The sequence below is a fragment of the Cololabis saira genome, chromosome 24 (assembly GCF_033807715.1).
Source record: "Cololabis saira isolate AMF1-May2022 chromosome 24, fColSai1.1, whole genome shotgun sequence".
Classification (NCBI taxonomy): Eukaryota; Metazoa; Chordata; class Actinopteri; order Beloniformes; family Belonidae; genus Cololabis; species Cololabis saira.
Genome location: NC_084610.1, coordinates 15,620,903 through 15,637,175, shown reverse-complemented (window position 1 = coordinate 15,637,175; position 16,273 = coordinate 15,620,903). Strand labels below are relative to the sequence as shown.

The 16,273-nt window shown below is 38.8% G+C and overlaps 1 protein-coding gene across 3 annotated transcripts in view; it reads right to left on the bottom strand.

Annotated features, from left to right (window-relative positions):
* Positions 1-2,606: 2,606 nt before the first annotated feature.
* Positions 2,607-16,273, bottom strand: part of pspc1 (paraspeckle component 1) — a 39,176-nt gene continuing 25,509 nt past the window's right edge. Inside the window, exons 9-10 of one of the 3 annotated variants that reach the window (XM_061715706.1) lie at positions 15,417-15,553; positions 13,789-15,021 (exon numbers count right to left, since the gene is read on the bottom strand). In XM_061715706.1, the coding sequence (XP_061571690.1) occupies positions 14,845-15,021; positions 15,417-15,553 (314 nt within the window). In that variant the 3' untranslated portion in view covers positions 13,789-14,844. Of the gene's footprint in view, positions 3,075-13,788; positions 15,022-15,416; positions 15,554-16,273 lie in introns of those variants that run through there. The other 2 variants (XM_061715707.1, XM_061715708.1) reach the window with 2 other exon arrangements.

Below are 16,273 nucleotides of genomic sequence, written 5' to 3'. Positions count from 1 at the left end.
AGTTGCTGGTTCAATCCCCCTCCATGTATTGCTGGTACCTTATAAACGGAGCTACAGTGCTAACATTCATGTCAGTGATAAACAGAGGTGGGTAGTAACGAGTTACATTTACTCCGTTACATTTACTTGAGTGACTTTTGGGAAATTTTGTACTTTTAGGAGTAGTTTTTAATCACTATACTTTTTACTTTTACTTGAGTAGATTTGTGAAGAAGAAACTGTTACTCTTACTCCGCTACATTAAGCTACATTGAGCTGTTACTTTTCTTTTATCCCTTTTATCCACGTACGCGTCAATCTCATGACACCACTGAGTGATTCTTTGGGAAAAATGTTTGTTTTTGCATGTTTTGTCACATTTACACAGACTCAAACACACACACAGAGTTTCTATGAGTTCATGGGCTTGTTCTAGTTCTGCCTGGTTAAAAAAAAAAAGTACAAAGGCTTGAAATTTTGTGCTACTTGTGCTTAATTAATTTCTTTATTCTGTTATTTTATTTATTTTATTATTAAAGTACTTGAATTTACTTTAAGCTTATTTTAATTTAAGCTATTTTTTATTAATTTTAATTTATTTTATTTATTATTTTATTGCCTGAATATGATTATTTTGTACTTTTGTCTGTTTGAATGGTTGTGTTAAAAAAAATAAATCCGACGTTACTCAACAGTTACTCAGTACTTGAGTAGTTTTTTCACCAAGTACTTTTTTACTTTTACTCAAGTAATTATTTGGATGACTAGTTTTTACTTCTACTTGAGTCATATTATTCTGAAGTAACAGTACTTTGACTTGAGTACAATTTTTGGCTACTCTACCCACCTCTGGTGATAAACAAGCAGTTTCCAGTGACTTGATAAAGGTTAGAAAGACAAAATCTTTACACGCAACAGCTCTGAACTGTTTGAAAGGAGGTTCAGTGTCCAAGTTAAAACCAGTAAAGCTAATAAACTTGAGGGCATCCTGGGGACATTTTCCAAACTAAAATAAGTTTGTGAATCTAATAGACATAGGTTATCAGATAATAGGTTAATCGTGCAAGTCTGACGCTCACTGTTGGTAAAGTGGCTCCAGGCGCTCAATCAGTCTGAAACATCATTATTAAATTGTTTAGTCTCTGGGAAACTGTCAGGAACCGTCCTGACTGACAAACTGGGCCACAACCTTCAAATGTGGGACACGTTTAAGTTATAAACACGGTCCTGCTTCACTTTAACCCCCCTAAAAAGTCTCAAAGACCCATGTCAAGCCTCCAAGGATCTGTATGAGCGTTTGAGGGGAAGAGAGGGGGGAAACAACTAAACAATCGATTGTTCTTCATATCCAAAAGTGGGGCATAAAGTGGGCTACAGAAGAACGAGGCCATGATGTGAAGAACAGGTCGTATTCGTTCCCCAAATCGGCCTCAATCAGCCCCGTTTAAAGTGGATCACTTCAGTGATGATGTTCCCTCTTGTTGATAATGAGCCGCCTTGGGCATGGCGGAGAAAAGTAACAGTAACACACACACACACACACACACACCACGTCCTCCTCGTAGCATTTGCGTGATGAGACAATCAGGTTCTTTCAGTCGCGTGGACGGCCGGTCTGAGGATGAACTTGTTGTTCAACACTTTGATCGCTCTGATTGTGCTGCTTTTATTAGATTAGTAGTTTAGTGCTGATGCAATCTACAAATCTTTCAGATATAACTATTAAACCAAATTTAATTTAAAACTACCGTGGGAAGCAAGTTTCACTTATAACTTGGTTTCCACACCCTTTTTTTTAAATATTAAATTATCAATTAAAAAAAAGTTTAAAAAAAAAACTGTTTCAGTTCAAGTTTCTATTAAATCCCGGTCAAATATTTAGGGACTATTTTTATTTATTTTTTAAACAATATTTATAAAAATGTTTCACTTTTACAAGTAAAGAATAGATACATAAATAGTTCAAGTAGGGCTCCGAAACGTTGTTGCTCTGTTGATATAGTAGGCAAACTAAGCTGAGAAAAGACATTTTCCATTAAGTCAAATCTGTCACATGGTTGTTCAGATGCAAACAGTCTGCAATAAAATTCCTTGAAGGTTTCATTTATGGACTTATTGTCATATATGCAATTATTCTGAGCATCACACATTGTGATTCAGATCTTTTTTTTTGTAAGGTATGCTAAATATTTTCCAGGTTTATTTTCATGTTCTATTTCTTTCTTGTTAACCGATTGTAAGTAAAAGACATTCAGTTTTTATTTTAACTGAATACTTTTGAAGCATCTTAAATGTTTTCTGGAAGCTGAAAAAAAAAGAGGCAAGATAGAAGTGTGCTTTCATAAATAATCTTTATTTTACGTAGAAAAACTGCTGAAAACTTACCTGAATCCTGTTTTCCGTAAAACAGCTGCATATTCTTATCAACACTGATCAACTAAAACATTCAAATTGGAAGAGTTACACCATTAAAAAAAAAAAAAAACTCTTAAAACAACAATGCAGAGTAAAGAGCTGCTTAGATATACCAGCGGGAAAGATTTTGGTAATCTGAAGCATAAAGTGAATATTTTGTGGTCTGACTAATCCAACTAAGAGTACTTTAAACAAACAAATGAATGAATAAATAAATAAATAAATGAAATTATTTTGTTTTCATGAAGCCAGACAATATTGAGATGTTGTCATCTCACACTTGACCACTAAATGTCAGTAATTTTTACTTTCCTCAACGGTTCACGAGCTCAGGCGGAACGTGGGCACCGTGGGGACGTTTGTAGCCTATATTGATTTCTTTAAGCTCTTTTTACAAGATCTCTCTCTTTATTATGTGAATAAATGTATAATAGCATGCTGCTGCAGAGCTCTGCACCAGTACGTACATGTTCAGTGCATCACATTCACAGCTGGACTGTAAATATGTCATTAAGTGCCAGGAGAAAAAGTATTTCATTCAGTGGACATTTTTTGTTTCTATGCATTTTTAAAAGTCCGATGTTTAAATTAGGAGGAAAAGAAAACAGTTGAGTCCAGTGGTGTGCAAAGGTTTACCTGTTTCTTGCCTGCTTTTACTGGAGTCAGAGCACAAACGGGACCTGAAACAGATGAGAAGGACGACAATTTACAGCAAATGCTCTCAAACACGACAGACAACATCCAACTATTAAACAATGTGTTAAATGCAGCTGTTCTTCTGTATGTCGACCTATGGAGCTAAAACAAGGTCAAAACATATCACAATTTAAAAAAAAGATACAAAGAAACTTTTTTTCAAAATACAGATGCAGATAAACATGTAGATATGTACATTTATTAATATATGTAGATATATAGATTTATATTATGGATATAGATATGTTATATGTAGGTATATATATATATATATATATATATATATATATATATATATATATATAGAGAGAGAGAGAGAGATCTATGAGTTATATTATATGTACAGTATTTATATATCTATATCTCTATTAAAATATATTGAATTATAGTTATATGTAGATATGTGATATAGATTTATAGTCATTTTTATATATATATATATATATATATATATATATAATTGGGGGTAAATATATGAACTAGTATATATCATATCTACTCTTATATAGTTAATTAAGTATATTGTTATATAATTGCTGTCTATTGTTCTCTATTATATTGTAGTATTATTGTAAAGTAATGATAATGTAATACTGTACATTATAATTACTTCTATTATTACATAGATACATACATACATAGTAGTAAATGCTGGGCGTGTTTTGTTTTCTTTTTGTTTGCTTGGATTGGTTTTGTTTTTGACTATATTTATATATACATATATAATTGAGTATTATATCACTATATTGTATAGTTATTAAAGTAGGGGTGCTTGGTCATGTGTGTTTTATAATTAAGCTTATTGAAAAACACACACACACACACACACACACACACAATATATATATATATATATATATATATATATATATATATTTATTTGTACTTTTTTAACATGCATGTTCGAAGTAAATCTTCAGATAAAACACTTGTGCAAAAAAAAACACTGTCTACTTATATATATATATATATATATATATATATATATATTTCAGCGTCCGTCATCGCAGCATTTAAAGCAAACTTCCCCTCTTGAATCATACAGAGATCATACGGCAGCGTCCAAAAGCATGAATGATCTTTACGAGCAGCTCATTTACAAGAGTTTTATCGATCCACCGAATGAGAGATTAATATTAAAGACACTGTGATTGTGATTGGAGGTGATTATGGTGGGATCTAAGTGCATGTAAGTGAAAACTATGATCGTATACACATGGTGCTAAATTAAGAAGAGTTGTAAAAGATAAAAGAAAACAAAAAGAAGCAAAAACAAAGATTCAGAGCTGGAGGACTTCTTTGATGCTTCCCAAGGATGACGACTTTATTCAATTCAGACATCAGAACATCGAAATGATCAAACTGAGCTGAGTTTATTGATATTTAGCCATGGAGCCTCTCATGAAAGGATACAGATCTATCCCACTAGTAGCTGAACCATCCAAACTTTTGTAAAAATGTTAAATAGTCTGTCTGGTTAAATAGTCTGTCGTGCTTTCACCTTTCACTTTCTGTTGTCGGCAGAAACGGACAGAAACGGGGGATTTGATTCAGGAGCTTGAAAGGAATCGGGGTCAAAAAATAGATTAAAATAAGATTTTTTTCAGTCCATGAGGTTGTTCAAATTCGTTAACGACAAGTTAACGCCACAAGAGACCTGGCAGAGCGAGTCAGGGTCTTGGAGGTTTTTACGGTTATGAATGCACCAGGTTTGGTGTAGTTTTTGCTCTCCAGTCACTTTTAGGGCAGAAAAAAAAGAGGAAAAACATTACAAAAAAGACTTACAAAGCAACAGAGTGCTCCGTCATCAGCTTAATGGTATTAAGCAAATCCGACTTCTGATTATGAACGGTTTTATTTCACAGTACTATTATTCAAATTCTAAAAAGCAACTGTGGGAGTGTGTAAAACGGAATATTTTTTGTTGTTTGGTTCTGGCTGGTTTCAACAATTTAAGGGTTGAATTCCATCACATCTCAGATCATTTTTGTTTAGATTTAGTTATGTTTTAATTGTAAGGATTGTATTTTATTGTTTTATGTGTGCATTGTTGGACCCCAGGAAGAATAGTCTTCACTGCAGTGAGGAATAATGGGGATCAGTCATAAATAAATAAAACTCTGCTAGAGGCAGATCTACAAGCCCCAAGATGAGTTTCTATTAAACTAATGATGCCACAAGGAAAGACAAGATTAGATAATGTTAGCCGGCGGTTGCATCAGCTCAATACTGAGACCCACTAAGATAAGACCCCCTTCAGTACGATTTACACCAAAGAGAAGAACAGAACCTGGGAGTACATTTACTAACTTGTGCACGTGAGGCCCGTCGTGTCCGTTCCCCAGTTTGTGAAACGTTGCCAGGATGAATGGAAACGGCATAACGCAGGTCTAGACTAGAGTCAGTCGCCCCTAACAACCCCTAACATCTACGGTTCGGGGCGTTAAAGTGGGCTCTCTTCAACCTGTTCACCCCCTAGGGGATTTTGGAGGTGAATTTCGCCTGAACAGGCCTATCCAAATTAAATCATAAATATCTCCACAATTATAAGGACAATATGCATAATCTTCGTCTCAATGGATAGCTAAGACCTCACAGCTTACATTTACAGTGTCAGAAAAATGTGTGAATGTTCACATGCCTGAGCAAATTGTGATAAACCAAAGAAAGAAAATGAAATTTTTATTCCTGTCTAATTTTTTTTTAGTTTGCACAGTGAAAAACACCATGATAGCAATGCATATAATTATAAAGATACCACTGCCTGGATTCAGCAACTTCTTGGCTACAACTGTACCAAGTTACATGAGAATAGTCTAAAGCGCATAGATTTTATAAAGGTTTTAGTACCAGGCAGACTCTTGGATACCTATACTGCCAAAATGTGCCAAATGTGTTTTTTACCCTTTTTGAAGGGAATATGGCTATAAAATACTTTGATGATACATGATTTCGTAAAAAATCTCAATCCATACATCCCTGCGCTCTGTGCAGGTCTCTGGGTGGGTGTCGCTCTATGCGCTGTGCAACTGTGCGTCACTGATCCAACATGGCTGCCGCGCTCCAGAGGCCTGATGGATGAAATCTCGTTCAAGTGTAATATTTCGACATGTAAAATGTCAACAAAGTTTATGTAAATTCCCAAAAGCCACGATGAGTCAACAAAATGGCTGCGACCAGCAGGATATGAAATGATGAATGATGGCAGATGAAGCAGTTTCACTACTATGAAGGATTAAATCGTGAATTTTGGTCAAAGAAGGTAAGGATAGACTGAAAATGACAAGGAAACGGTAAGGAAATAAAATATACTCCGTTTGGTCGGAATAGCTTTGGGATTTGCTGGCGTAGTGTGTGATGAACAACTTGATGTCCGGGCTATGAAATGTGAATTTTGGCTTCCTGTTTGTTTTTTTTTTAAATATTTTTATCCCGGTTTTTTCTCCCTTTTATCACCCAGTGCTCCTAAGTGACAGTCCTTGGGCCTCATCTATAAAGCTTGTTTGCACACAAAAAGCGCCTGAAAGATGCGCAAGCCACCTTCTACGCAAAGGCTGGGATCTAAAACGAAAAAACTAACCGAAAAATCTGCGTATCCCTACGGCAACCCTGACCCTCCTGTGGGAACTTACTTAAGACATGGGGAACTGGCGACGCAGGCGTTGAGGTGGTGAAATGAAGCCAGATTCATGTCATACTCTTAATGTCATCAGATATCAGATTTATAATATAATAGCGCTGACCGTGTCCTCTGTGTGTGAAGCTCAGCGTCACACACAGAGGGTGTACCCTACGCCGTAGGCTCTGCGTTGGTGTAACGCGGAACCATAAATCAGCCTAGAGCAGCTCTGAGGGGAGACGGGAGGTAGGAGGGGGAGCGGCCGGGGGCTGCCGGGCCGCCGACCTGTGTTCGCACAGAGTGTCTTGATGATTTGCAATTACAGGCTGAGCCTACCGTTAGTTTTTAAACTGTAAAAAGTGGGGGTGACAAATACATGATTTTGAAAAGTGGGGGGGGACATGTCCCCCCTGTCCCCAGTGGAAATTGCGTCGTGGCACTAACGGGCAGCAACGGCGTGCTGCCACTCACTCGCTTATTTTATACTATTTATATACTTTTTCTACTTTTACTGTGACCACCAAATAATGTAGTTTTACTGTCCTCCACCTCATCTCAGTCTCCGTGAAAGTCAGTGTCACGGTGGCTCAACACGTCTCATTCATTCTGACGCCAAACAGGCTGCAGGAAGCCACTGCGCATGCTCAGCAGGCTCATTCATATGCAAGAACATATCATTTATGGTAAAAAGTGGGCGTGTAGAGGGCGGGATATGAGGCGGATTCAGCTGCGCAACCTTCCAGCTGGACTGTGATTTATAAAGCGAACATTGCGTGCAAGTGTGCGTGCACGCGGTTTTATAGATCCGGATTTTTTTTTGCACCCGCTATTTTCGGCTTTTGAGTGTACATGCACTTTTAGTATGAATCCTACGCACTCCATTTTAAATGAGGCCCCTGGGCATTGCCATCCTCTACCAACCCCGGGAGGGCCCTGCACTGAGCTCAGGTCTCCTTCTTAACCTGAGGAGTGAGCAGGCCGCATCTTTTCACCAGGCAGGGTGGGGCTTCTCCGGAGCGTGGAAGGATCACGTTATTCCGGCCGGATCCTCCCCACCCCATCTGGCGCCCTGTTTGGCCAGAGGGGGCAGTAGAGCCCAGGGGCCTCATTTATCAACTGTTCGTACGCACAGATCTGTGCGTAAAGCGTGCGTAAGAACATTCCCACGCAAAGTATGGAATTTATCAACATGTACCTGTGCGCAGGAACGCGTGTAAATATACGCACAACTCCGACCATGCGTACACACAAAACATAGTGGTAGAACAGTGAAACTACAAATAGAACCCATTAAAAGAGTCACAGTGTTCAGCAATCTCAGACTTCACACATGTTCCCCGTTTCCTCCAATTAATAAAAATTCTCCATTAGTAATTTAGACATTTTGAATAATTGGTGTGGCAAGCTATAAAAGACAGCTTTGGCAGGACGACCTGAAAAGAAAATACAAGTACCATGGCTTATCTTGCAGTGTTGGAGGATTTGGAGAACCTGCGCTCCGAGGGAGCGCGTTTTCAAAGAGCGTGCTGATCTGTTGATCTGTGAGAGCACGGAGCGGCTTCTCAGCAGGTGCCGCTTCCCCAAAAAACATTCTGATGGATCTATGCCGTGATTTACAACCTATGTTGGAGCGAGAGACAAAACACATCCCAGTCACATCCAGCTCCTGTCCACCCTGGGATTTTTTGCCACCGGAAAATTTTGACATATTGACATTGACATTTCGCAGCCGACACTAAGCAAAATCAGGCCGGCAGTGTTGGATGCAATAATTTCTCTGGCCCTAATTTACACCCAGTTTCCATACACACATCACCAAGTCGAAATTAAACGAGGATTTCATGCCATCGCCGGATTCCCAAACGTAATTGGAGCTAGGTTGCACCCACATCGCCATAAAAGCACCATCACACAATGAATTCAGTTACGTGAACATGAAAGGATTTCATTAGATCCATGCACAAATAATCTGCAATGCAACTATGTCTCTGTTGCCCGGTGGCCTGAACGCACGACTCATTTATTCTGCAGAACAGCTCTGTTGGTGTTTGCACCTCCAAGCAGGAGCTTTTGACTCCAACCAAATCTTAATTTATATGGATAATCTTCCAAGAAATATATCAAACATGGTCAACATAATTATTTTACTAGGTAAATATCACATACATAAATGCAAATGGAATAACAGCAAACCCTCCATTGTACATCTGAAAAATGAATGTAAACTGTACTCAGCGTCTCTAAAACTGATATGTGAAAAAAACGATATTGCCAAAAGCTTTTTATTAATACACTTCCCATAGCTTGTCAGTAAATGTATCTTTTTTTATTTTTTTGCTCTCAACCCCCCCAAATGTTGAATATCTGTAGATAATTGATTATTTTGTTTCATTTCCCTGTAGGGTTGTAAACCCTACAGAATTTTGTTCAATAAAGTTTGAAAACCTCCAACCGGGAGCTGTTGTTGCTCCATATATGGTCAATTGGAGCCGTTTCTGAATGCAAATGACGGTAACAAGGCAGTTAAGAACAGGTGGGATTTATCATCACTAATGTGCGTACGACCGGTGTCCGCACGTTTGATAAATCCAGATTTTTTTGTACTTACACACATTCTAAATTTCATTCCTACGATAGAATTTAGAACCTTTTCTACGAATGGTTGATAAATGAGGCCCCAGGACTGTTGCATGTCTTTGTGAGGGCAGCTTTTCCTGTTTGTTTTGAGATTGGCATGAAGTGTTCGGCCCAGAAAAGATTATGTTCGGTATCATCTGAAAGTGTAGCTTTTCTAGTTTCATGATACCCACTACGTTGGGGTGGAGAAAGTTGATCTTGCGTTCTGTTGCGGTGTTGCTGTTGTTGGGGGCGCCATCTGGCGCAATATTTATTTTGAAGTTGTTATAAATCAAATACTTTGGAGTTTTCACATATTGGCAGAAACAGTTGACAGAAAAAACCCTGACAGCACTTGAGTAACTTTTTCCACACATGAACTGGTGCATGCAGCTGCTGGACCCGGTACCGGCTCCGTCGGGGGGAAGGGGTTAACCCGTACGTCAAAGGGCACCAGAAGAATTGAGCTTGTCCCATCAATTGATGATTCATGTTCAATAAATAACATCTTTAATGACAAAGTGCATTTGGTCGAAAGAGGAAAAAAGTGAGACAAAGAAAACATCTTTTATGCTTTTACCTTTTTGTTGCAAGCGTTGAGGAGGCACAGGGTGCTGAGACAGCTGCTGAACAGCTGGATGACCACAAGCAGTTACATGAGGGGAAGAGCCTCAGCTAGTTTAATGCAGCAGTCATTTCTATTATCAGAAGAAAGTACCTTAAGATCTTCTAACGCAAGATAGTATACTAAAGAGCGTACAACATTATTTAACACTGAAACAACTAAGAATGGGCCATATGTTGCTCCCACTTACGCTTTTATAACCATAACTTTATAAGAAGAAGAAGAACCCCCCCCCCCCTTTCCTCTCCTAAAGTTGTTTTTTTTAACATGGGAGTGGATGGAGACCGACTCGCTTTTGTAGCCTCTGGTGGTCAGTCAAGGAATTGCAGTGAAACTTAGTTCCACATGAGCCTCAATCCAGAAAATAGATGGTTGGCGCTCGGTCTACACAAAACTCCAGCGGACACATCCTCCATTAAATCACGTCTGGGCATTCTTGCAACTGGGACAGTACTTCTGCTGCAGAGGACATTTCACAACAGCACATATTGAGAGAGTTGCACCTTCATCGTGACACAGACCGTGATATGCAACCCCCGTGTGGTCAGTAGTGGTATTGCTACATAAAGTGCCTTCATAACTTTATTTTCTGACCTGCAAGTTTGCTGTAAACTCACTATCCACCTTGATTCTTAACTGAAAGGTTTTTAATTTAATTTAAGATATTAGTATTTTAGAAGTATGCAAGATGCGAGGATCATACGTCCTGGTTCCTCAAGATAATGAAGATTTGCTTAATTTCGAGGATAATACAAATGCATACATTGTGCATGCACAAATATGTGTACACACGTACACACACACACACACACACACACACACACACACACACACACACACACACACACACACACACACACACACACACACACACACACACACACACACACACACACACACACACACCTAATCACTGGCATGATGTCATATCTACCCCCCCCCCATCAGTGTTGATGATGTCACACAGAGACAGACAGGAGGATGAATGTTCATTTCTACCCTCAAAGTTTCAGGAGATGCAGCAGAAACGGACGAGTATTCACTGTACAGATGAGCGTTGACCCGCTACAGGCTGTGGAAGACAGACGGCTTTTGAAGTTAAAGATCGAGTCAGTTACCTGTTCTCCATCCACTCAAGTTTCAACTTCATTTAACATCCAGTCAAGAGATGTTATTACTCGGTGCAATATCCACTTTGTACCTGAACACCCCCAAAAAAAAAAAACAGTCTGCACTACAAGTCATTATGTAAGTGCTGCATAACTATATTGAAATAAACATTGTTTGTATCCAAATATTACATATAAAACATACACAGCTAAAATAAAGCATGACATGCTCAAGGTTGTTTCTATAACCCCATAATAGAAAAAAAACAAGGGAAAGAAATTGGACTATTCTAGTATCATCTATATTTTATCACTTAGAAATTTGAATAAAATACTATGGTACATGTCTTACTTAAAAAAAAGTGATTTCCACTATTTAAGTTTAAAAATCAATTACAAAACGAAACGATAGTGGATAAGAGTAGTGAGTATGATCAGATGGTTCATTTCCATTACGCCTGAAATTCTGCAAACTGCAGTTGTGAATGGAAAATATATCTATAAACATCACAATTTACCCAAAACGTTTGCTTGACTAATCAAAATTTGACAGCCTTCATTTAGTTTTAAATCCACTGCCCCTCCATGAAAATGTACGATGACCCCATCTACATATTCCTCGAGTAAATATGACGTCTAGAGCGGGCGCTGAAATAGAAACTAACCTACCCTACCAAAATGAAAGTGGGCCTGCACAATAGCTGGGTGGAGCACCCACAATTTCCACAGAAAGGTTCTGCTGCTCAAGTTCCTCGTTGTTTTTTAATTAAAAGGTTTTATTATTAGGGGTGTAACAATATATTGTGCCACGAAATTTCGCTATACAAAAACGTCACGATACGTGTCGTGGAGGTGACAAAGTGTATCGCGATATTGGGTTATTAATATTAATCTATTGTGTTGACTAGTAACGCGCATCTGACCGCGACCGCGTGGACCAAAATCTTACTCCGCTCAGAAGAAACTAGTCCCGTTTTGCGGTCCCGTTTTGAGGTCTGAACCTTTACTGATGTAAGGCTGGTGTAGAGTTAAGCCTTACCTTATTAAATTAAACCCATTTCGGGTCGTGAGTAGGATAAACACAAGACAACTTCTGCGTCAGTTCGAGTGTACTTCAATGTCCCTCAACAGTGTAGGATTTTAGACCATCAACACAGCACCCACTGTATCACTCCGCCCAATCTAAAACATATTGAAAACTACAGATAAACTGACTAGTGTAATTATAGTCCCTGATTTACAGAATATAAAGAATATATTTATAAAATAATGAACCCTGAATTATCAAAATAACCTTCTTAACAAAAATAAATCTCCTCTTACACTTATAAGGTGAGCATGAATCAATCTTTTTTTATTATGTAAAAATGTATTTATTTACTTTTATTTATTTATTTAATTTTAGTTGTTAAATTTCTAGAAAAGAAAAAAGTCAAATCATACATGACAGAAACTATTCAGTTTGTGGCAAAATATTTGTACTTGAAACTGAAGATGCATAATGCAAACCTGACATTTACTTTTAGTTCAGTTTGTGGAAAATGGTTGGCCTGGCTTTCTCTTTAAAACTTAAACAGTTATAAAGCATTACAAACTGTAACAATAGGGCAAACGCACAGCATTGTTTTGTATTCTGTGTCTTTCAAATAAAAGACAATTTTTCCAGTCATATGTTCCTCATGCAAGGTTGTTAAAAAAATACTGCTATAATATTGTATCGTATCGTTATCGTGACCTCAATATCGTGTATCATACCGTATCGTGAGATTAGTGTATCGTTACACCCCTATTTATTAACATCAATACTAATTATTCTACACCGTCTCATTAGTATATTCCGCTTCCTGTTTGAGATGCAGAATTTAAGGAATAAAATAATAAATAGAACTGGTGGATTAAGCTGTACTTGACTCAAAACTTCATGGAATTTAACATTTAAGCTGTTTGGGACAACTGTAATTTTACAGACAGCAATTGTGAGTGTCTGAACTTGTTTCATGTATTAAACTTTAAAATATAAACTGAGGACAGAAGACAGAATATGTTCAAATAAAAAACACTAAACCCCACAAACACACAACTTGCAAATCACAAAACACACTTTCCTACAAATATTTTATTTGTATTGACCATCAAATACAACATGCACTGAAGATACATAAACATTCATTTGTTATTAGTCTGGACATGTAACTAGCTAAAATGAGGATAACGTGGAAAGGAAAAGCAATCAGCCAAATACAACAAAGAAAAAGAGGGAGTTGACATTAACACGCTTGTATATTCCAAGAATCTGGATATTTTCTAAACTAAGAGGTAGGGATGTCACAATAGAGCCAATAGTTAATACCAAGAGTGTGAAAACATGCTGGTGCTCGTTGCCTCCACCCGCTCAAGCTGCAGGGAGACGATGCCATAAAAGCCAGGCAGGTGCAACATTTCATTTGTATCTTCAAAAACAAAAAAATAGATGCAGAAAAGTGTGTGAAAATGTTTCTTACCCCTAAAAAGAAAGACTTATTTATCTCCTATTTTATTTCATCATGTGTAAATATTCAAGTTTAGTTTGTCATTTTAGATTGTGAGACTGTTTATTTTTATGCTTCTATTTTATTACTTGTATTTTGCTACGGTGGCTTGGTGGTTAGCACTGTTGCCTCACAGCAAGAAGGTTCCCGGTTTGACTCCCTGGCCCGGCAGGGTCTTTCTGTGTGGAGTTAGCATGTTCTTGCGTGGGTTCTCTCCGGGTACTCCGGCTTCCTCCCACAGTCCAAAAACATGCGTAGAAGGTTCATTGATGACTCTAAATTGCCCGTAGGTGTGAGTGTGTCTGGTTGTTTGCATCTATGTGGCCCTGCGATGGACTGGTGACCTGTCCAGGGTGAACCCCTGCCTCTCGCCTGAAAATTAGCTGGGATTGACTCCAGCAGACCCCCGTGACCCTGCAAAGGATATAGCGGGTATAGATACTGAATGGATGGATATTTTGCTACGTGGGTCAGAGAGGACTGTAATTTAATTTGTGCTGTATGTCGAACATACAGCATATCTGACAATAAAGCCTGAAACTTTTCTAATGATCCCTAAAACAGACATCTGCATCTGTACAGAGAAGTCGTCAAAAGCAGATTAACAGTTTCGATATCGTAACTTGTGCGAATGCTGACATTAACGATCCAGTCGCATCTTCAAAGGCGAGGGTCTGGTCAGGCTGGAGGCGGTTAATATGCAGCCACAATCGTTATAGCTCGGTCTGCAAAGCTGCCCTACCAATACAGCGCAGGTTGATTAGATATTTAATTTGGGACTGAAAACCGTGGAAATGTACCGATTCTTTTATGAATTACCACATATTAGTTGGAGTGACATCCCAGTTCTGAGGTAATGTTGGCTGAGTAATCTTAGCTTTTTAAAACTCAACGCTCCCTCAGGTGAATCCCAGCCAGTAGCAGTCATTGCCACTGTAAAGTCTCACAAAAGACTCCCCGGACACAATGGTCTCGCAAACATCTACACCCACACACACACACAACCAGAGAAACCGTTTCATTTGGATGTTCTGGAGACATAATTCTGATAAATTATGTAAAAACACTGCAGACATGAGATACAAACATTATCCCATCATTTTAATCCATCACATAATAAATGTCCCTAAGTGACAAAAGCGTGAGATGGGTCATCCAGCAGGTCCAAGTCACCAGGGTAGTGTGTCAGGGGGTGGGTAAACCAGGGGAGGACGGTATTGTTCTGGGGGGGGCAGTAACAAGTATCCATTAGCACCGTTAGTATCTGCGACGCTTGCTATTTGGCCCATCAAAGACGGCTGGAACTGGACTGCCCCGGCCAAATCCTGCAGCCGCTCCAGCCTGGGGGCCCATCGGTTGCTGATGTTGCTTTGGGGATTCAACTTCTGGTCGGCCCCCGCCTGATCCACCCTGTGGGTACCTATCACTTCGCTGCTGTGTCATGAGACCGGCATAGCCCATGTAGGATTGGTGCATGGGGGAAAGTTGGGAATTATGTTTTCCCGACAAAAGCGACGAAAGCGGGGCCACAGGATTTTCAGACATTTGAGGGTCGGTCAGGGTTTAGTTTGATCCAAGTGTCACCATCCAAGAGTAAAAAGGAGAGAGGTGAACCACGTAGACAAAGAGAGAGAAGGGAATATGACCGTTAGTCTATGTTTACATACAAAATATATTAATTCAGAAACTTGTCAAAAGCCACATTTTTAAGAGTTTGAGATTCAGTTGTAGGAACATTTATGGCTGTATATGCTATGAAAGATAGCTTTGATGTTGAGGGTACATGAAAGTACTAATTTCCACTCTTTTTTCTCCATCAAATACATTACCATGGCTCCATTCTCTGTCATCACTGGTGTCCCCATATTTGCTGTTCCCTCGGGGCCAACGGCTCCTCCCCTTGCACTCAAGCCCATCATTTGACCCTGGTTAGCACTGGGCCCTGCAGGGGCCTGGTTATAGCCATCTATACGCAAAACAACGGAGCATCGGTTGATATTCAGATACCGCAATGTAAATAATGCACTCAAGATGGCCTCTATGGTAACTAAAGCTAAGGTTGTCCTCACTGGGATAATAGTCAGGGATGCACTGGATTGGCAGTAACAGACGGCCCTGAATACGTCACATCTCAAGAACTTAAGTTTTTGGTGAGAAACGGTACAAAAATTCAAACTGGAATCAAGGGACATGATATAATATAAATTCAATAGCAGCTTAGCAAAATTATAATGGAGTTGAAAATGCAATCTGATGGACACAATGAAATAATAATGTACAATATAATAGGTATAGGCCTAAAAAGAATCTTGGCGCAGTGAGTATTTTAAACAGTTTCAAAAACGTCCAAATATTGGGCAAAGAAAGTTAAAGTAGCCAAGTACTTATCTTACATTTTTTATTTTCTAGAAGTGAATTACCACCTTAAAACAAGCAGGCGTCCTCCGTGTCATGCTCAGATGTTGTACTGCTCTACCACAAAACCTGCTCAGAGCTACATCCTTAGCTGTGCAAATGTCCTGCTCTTCATTTTGAGCTCTTTTCTGTGCTTCCAGAAAGGCCAGATGTGATGCTGAAGAAGCCATTTTTACTGACTGACCAAAACCAGCAATACTTTATTAATCCCTGATGGGAAATGATGCCGCCTGCTTGAAGAGTCATCCCAATTAAACTCATTCTTAAAAAA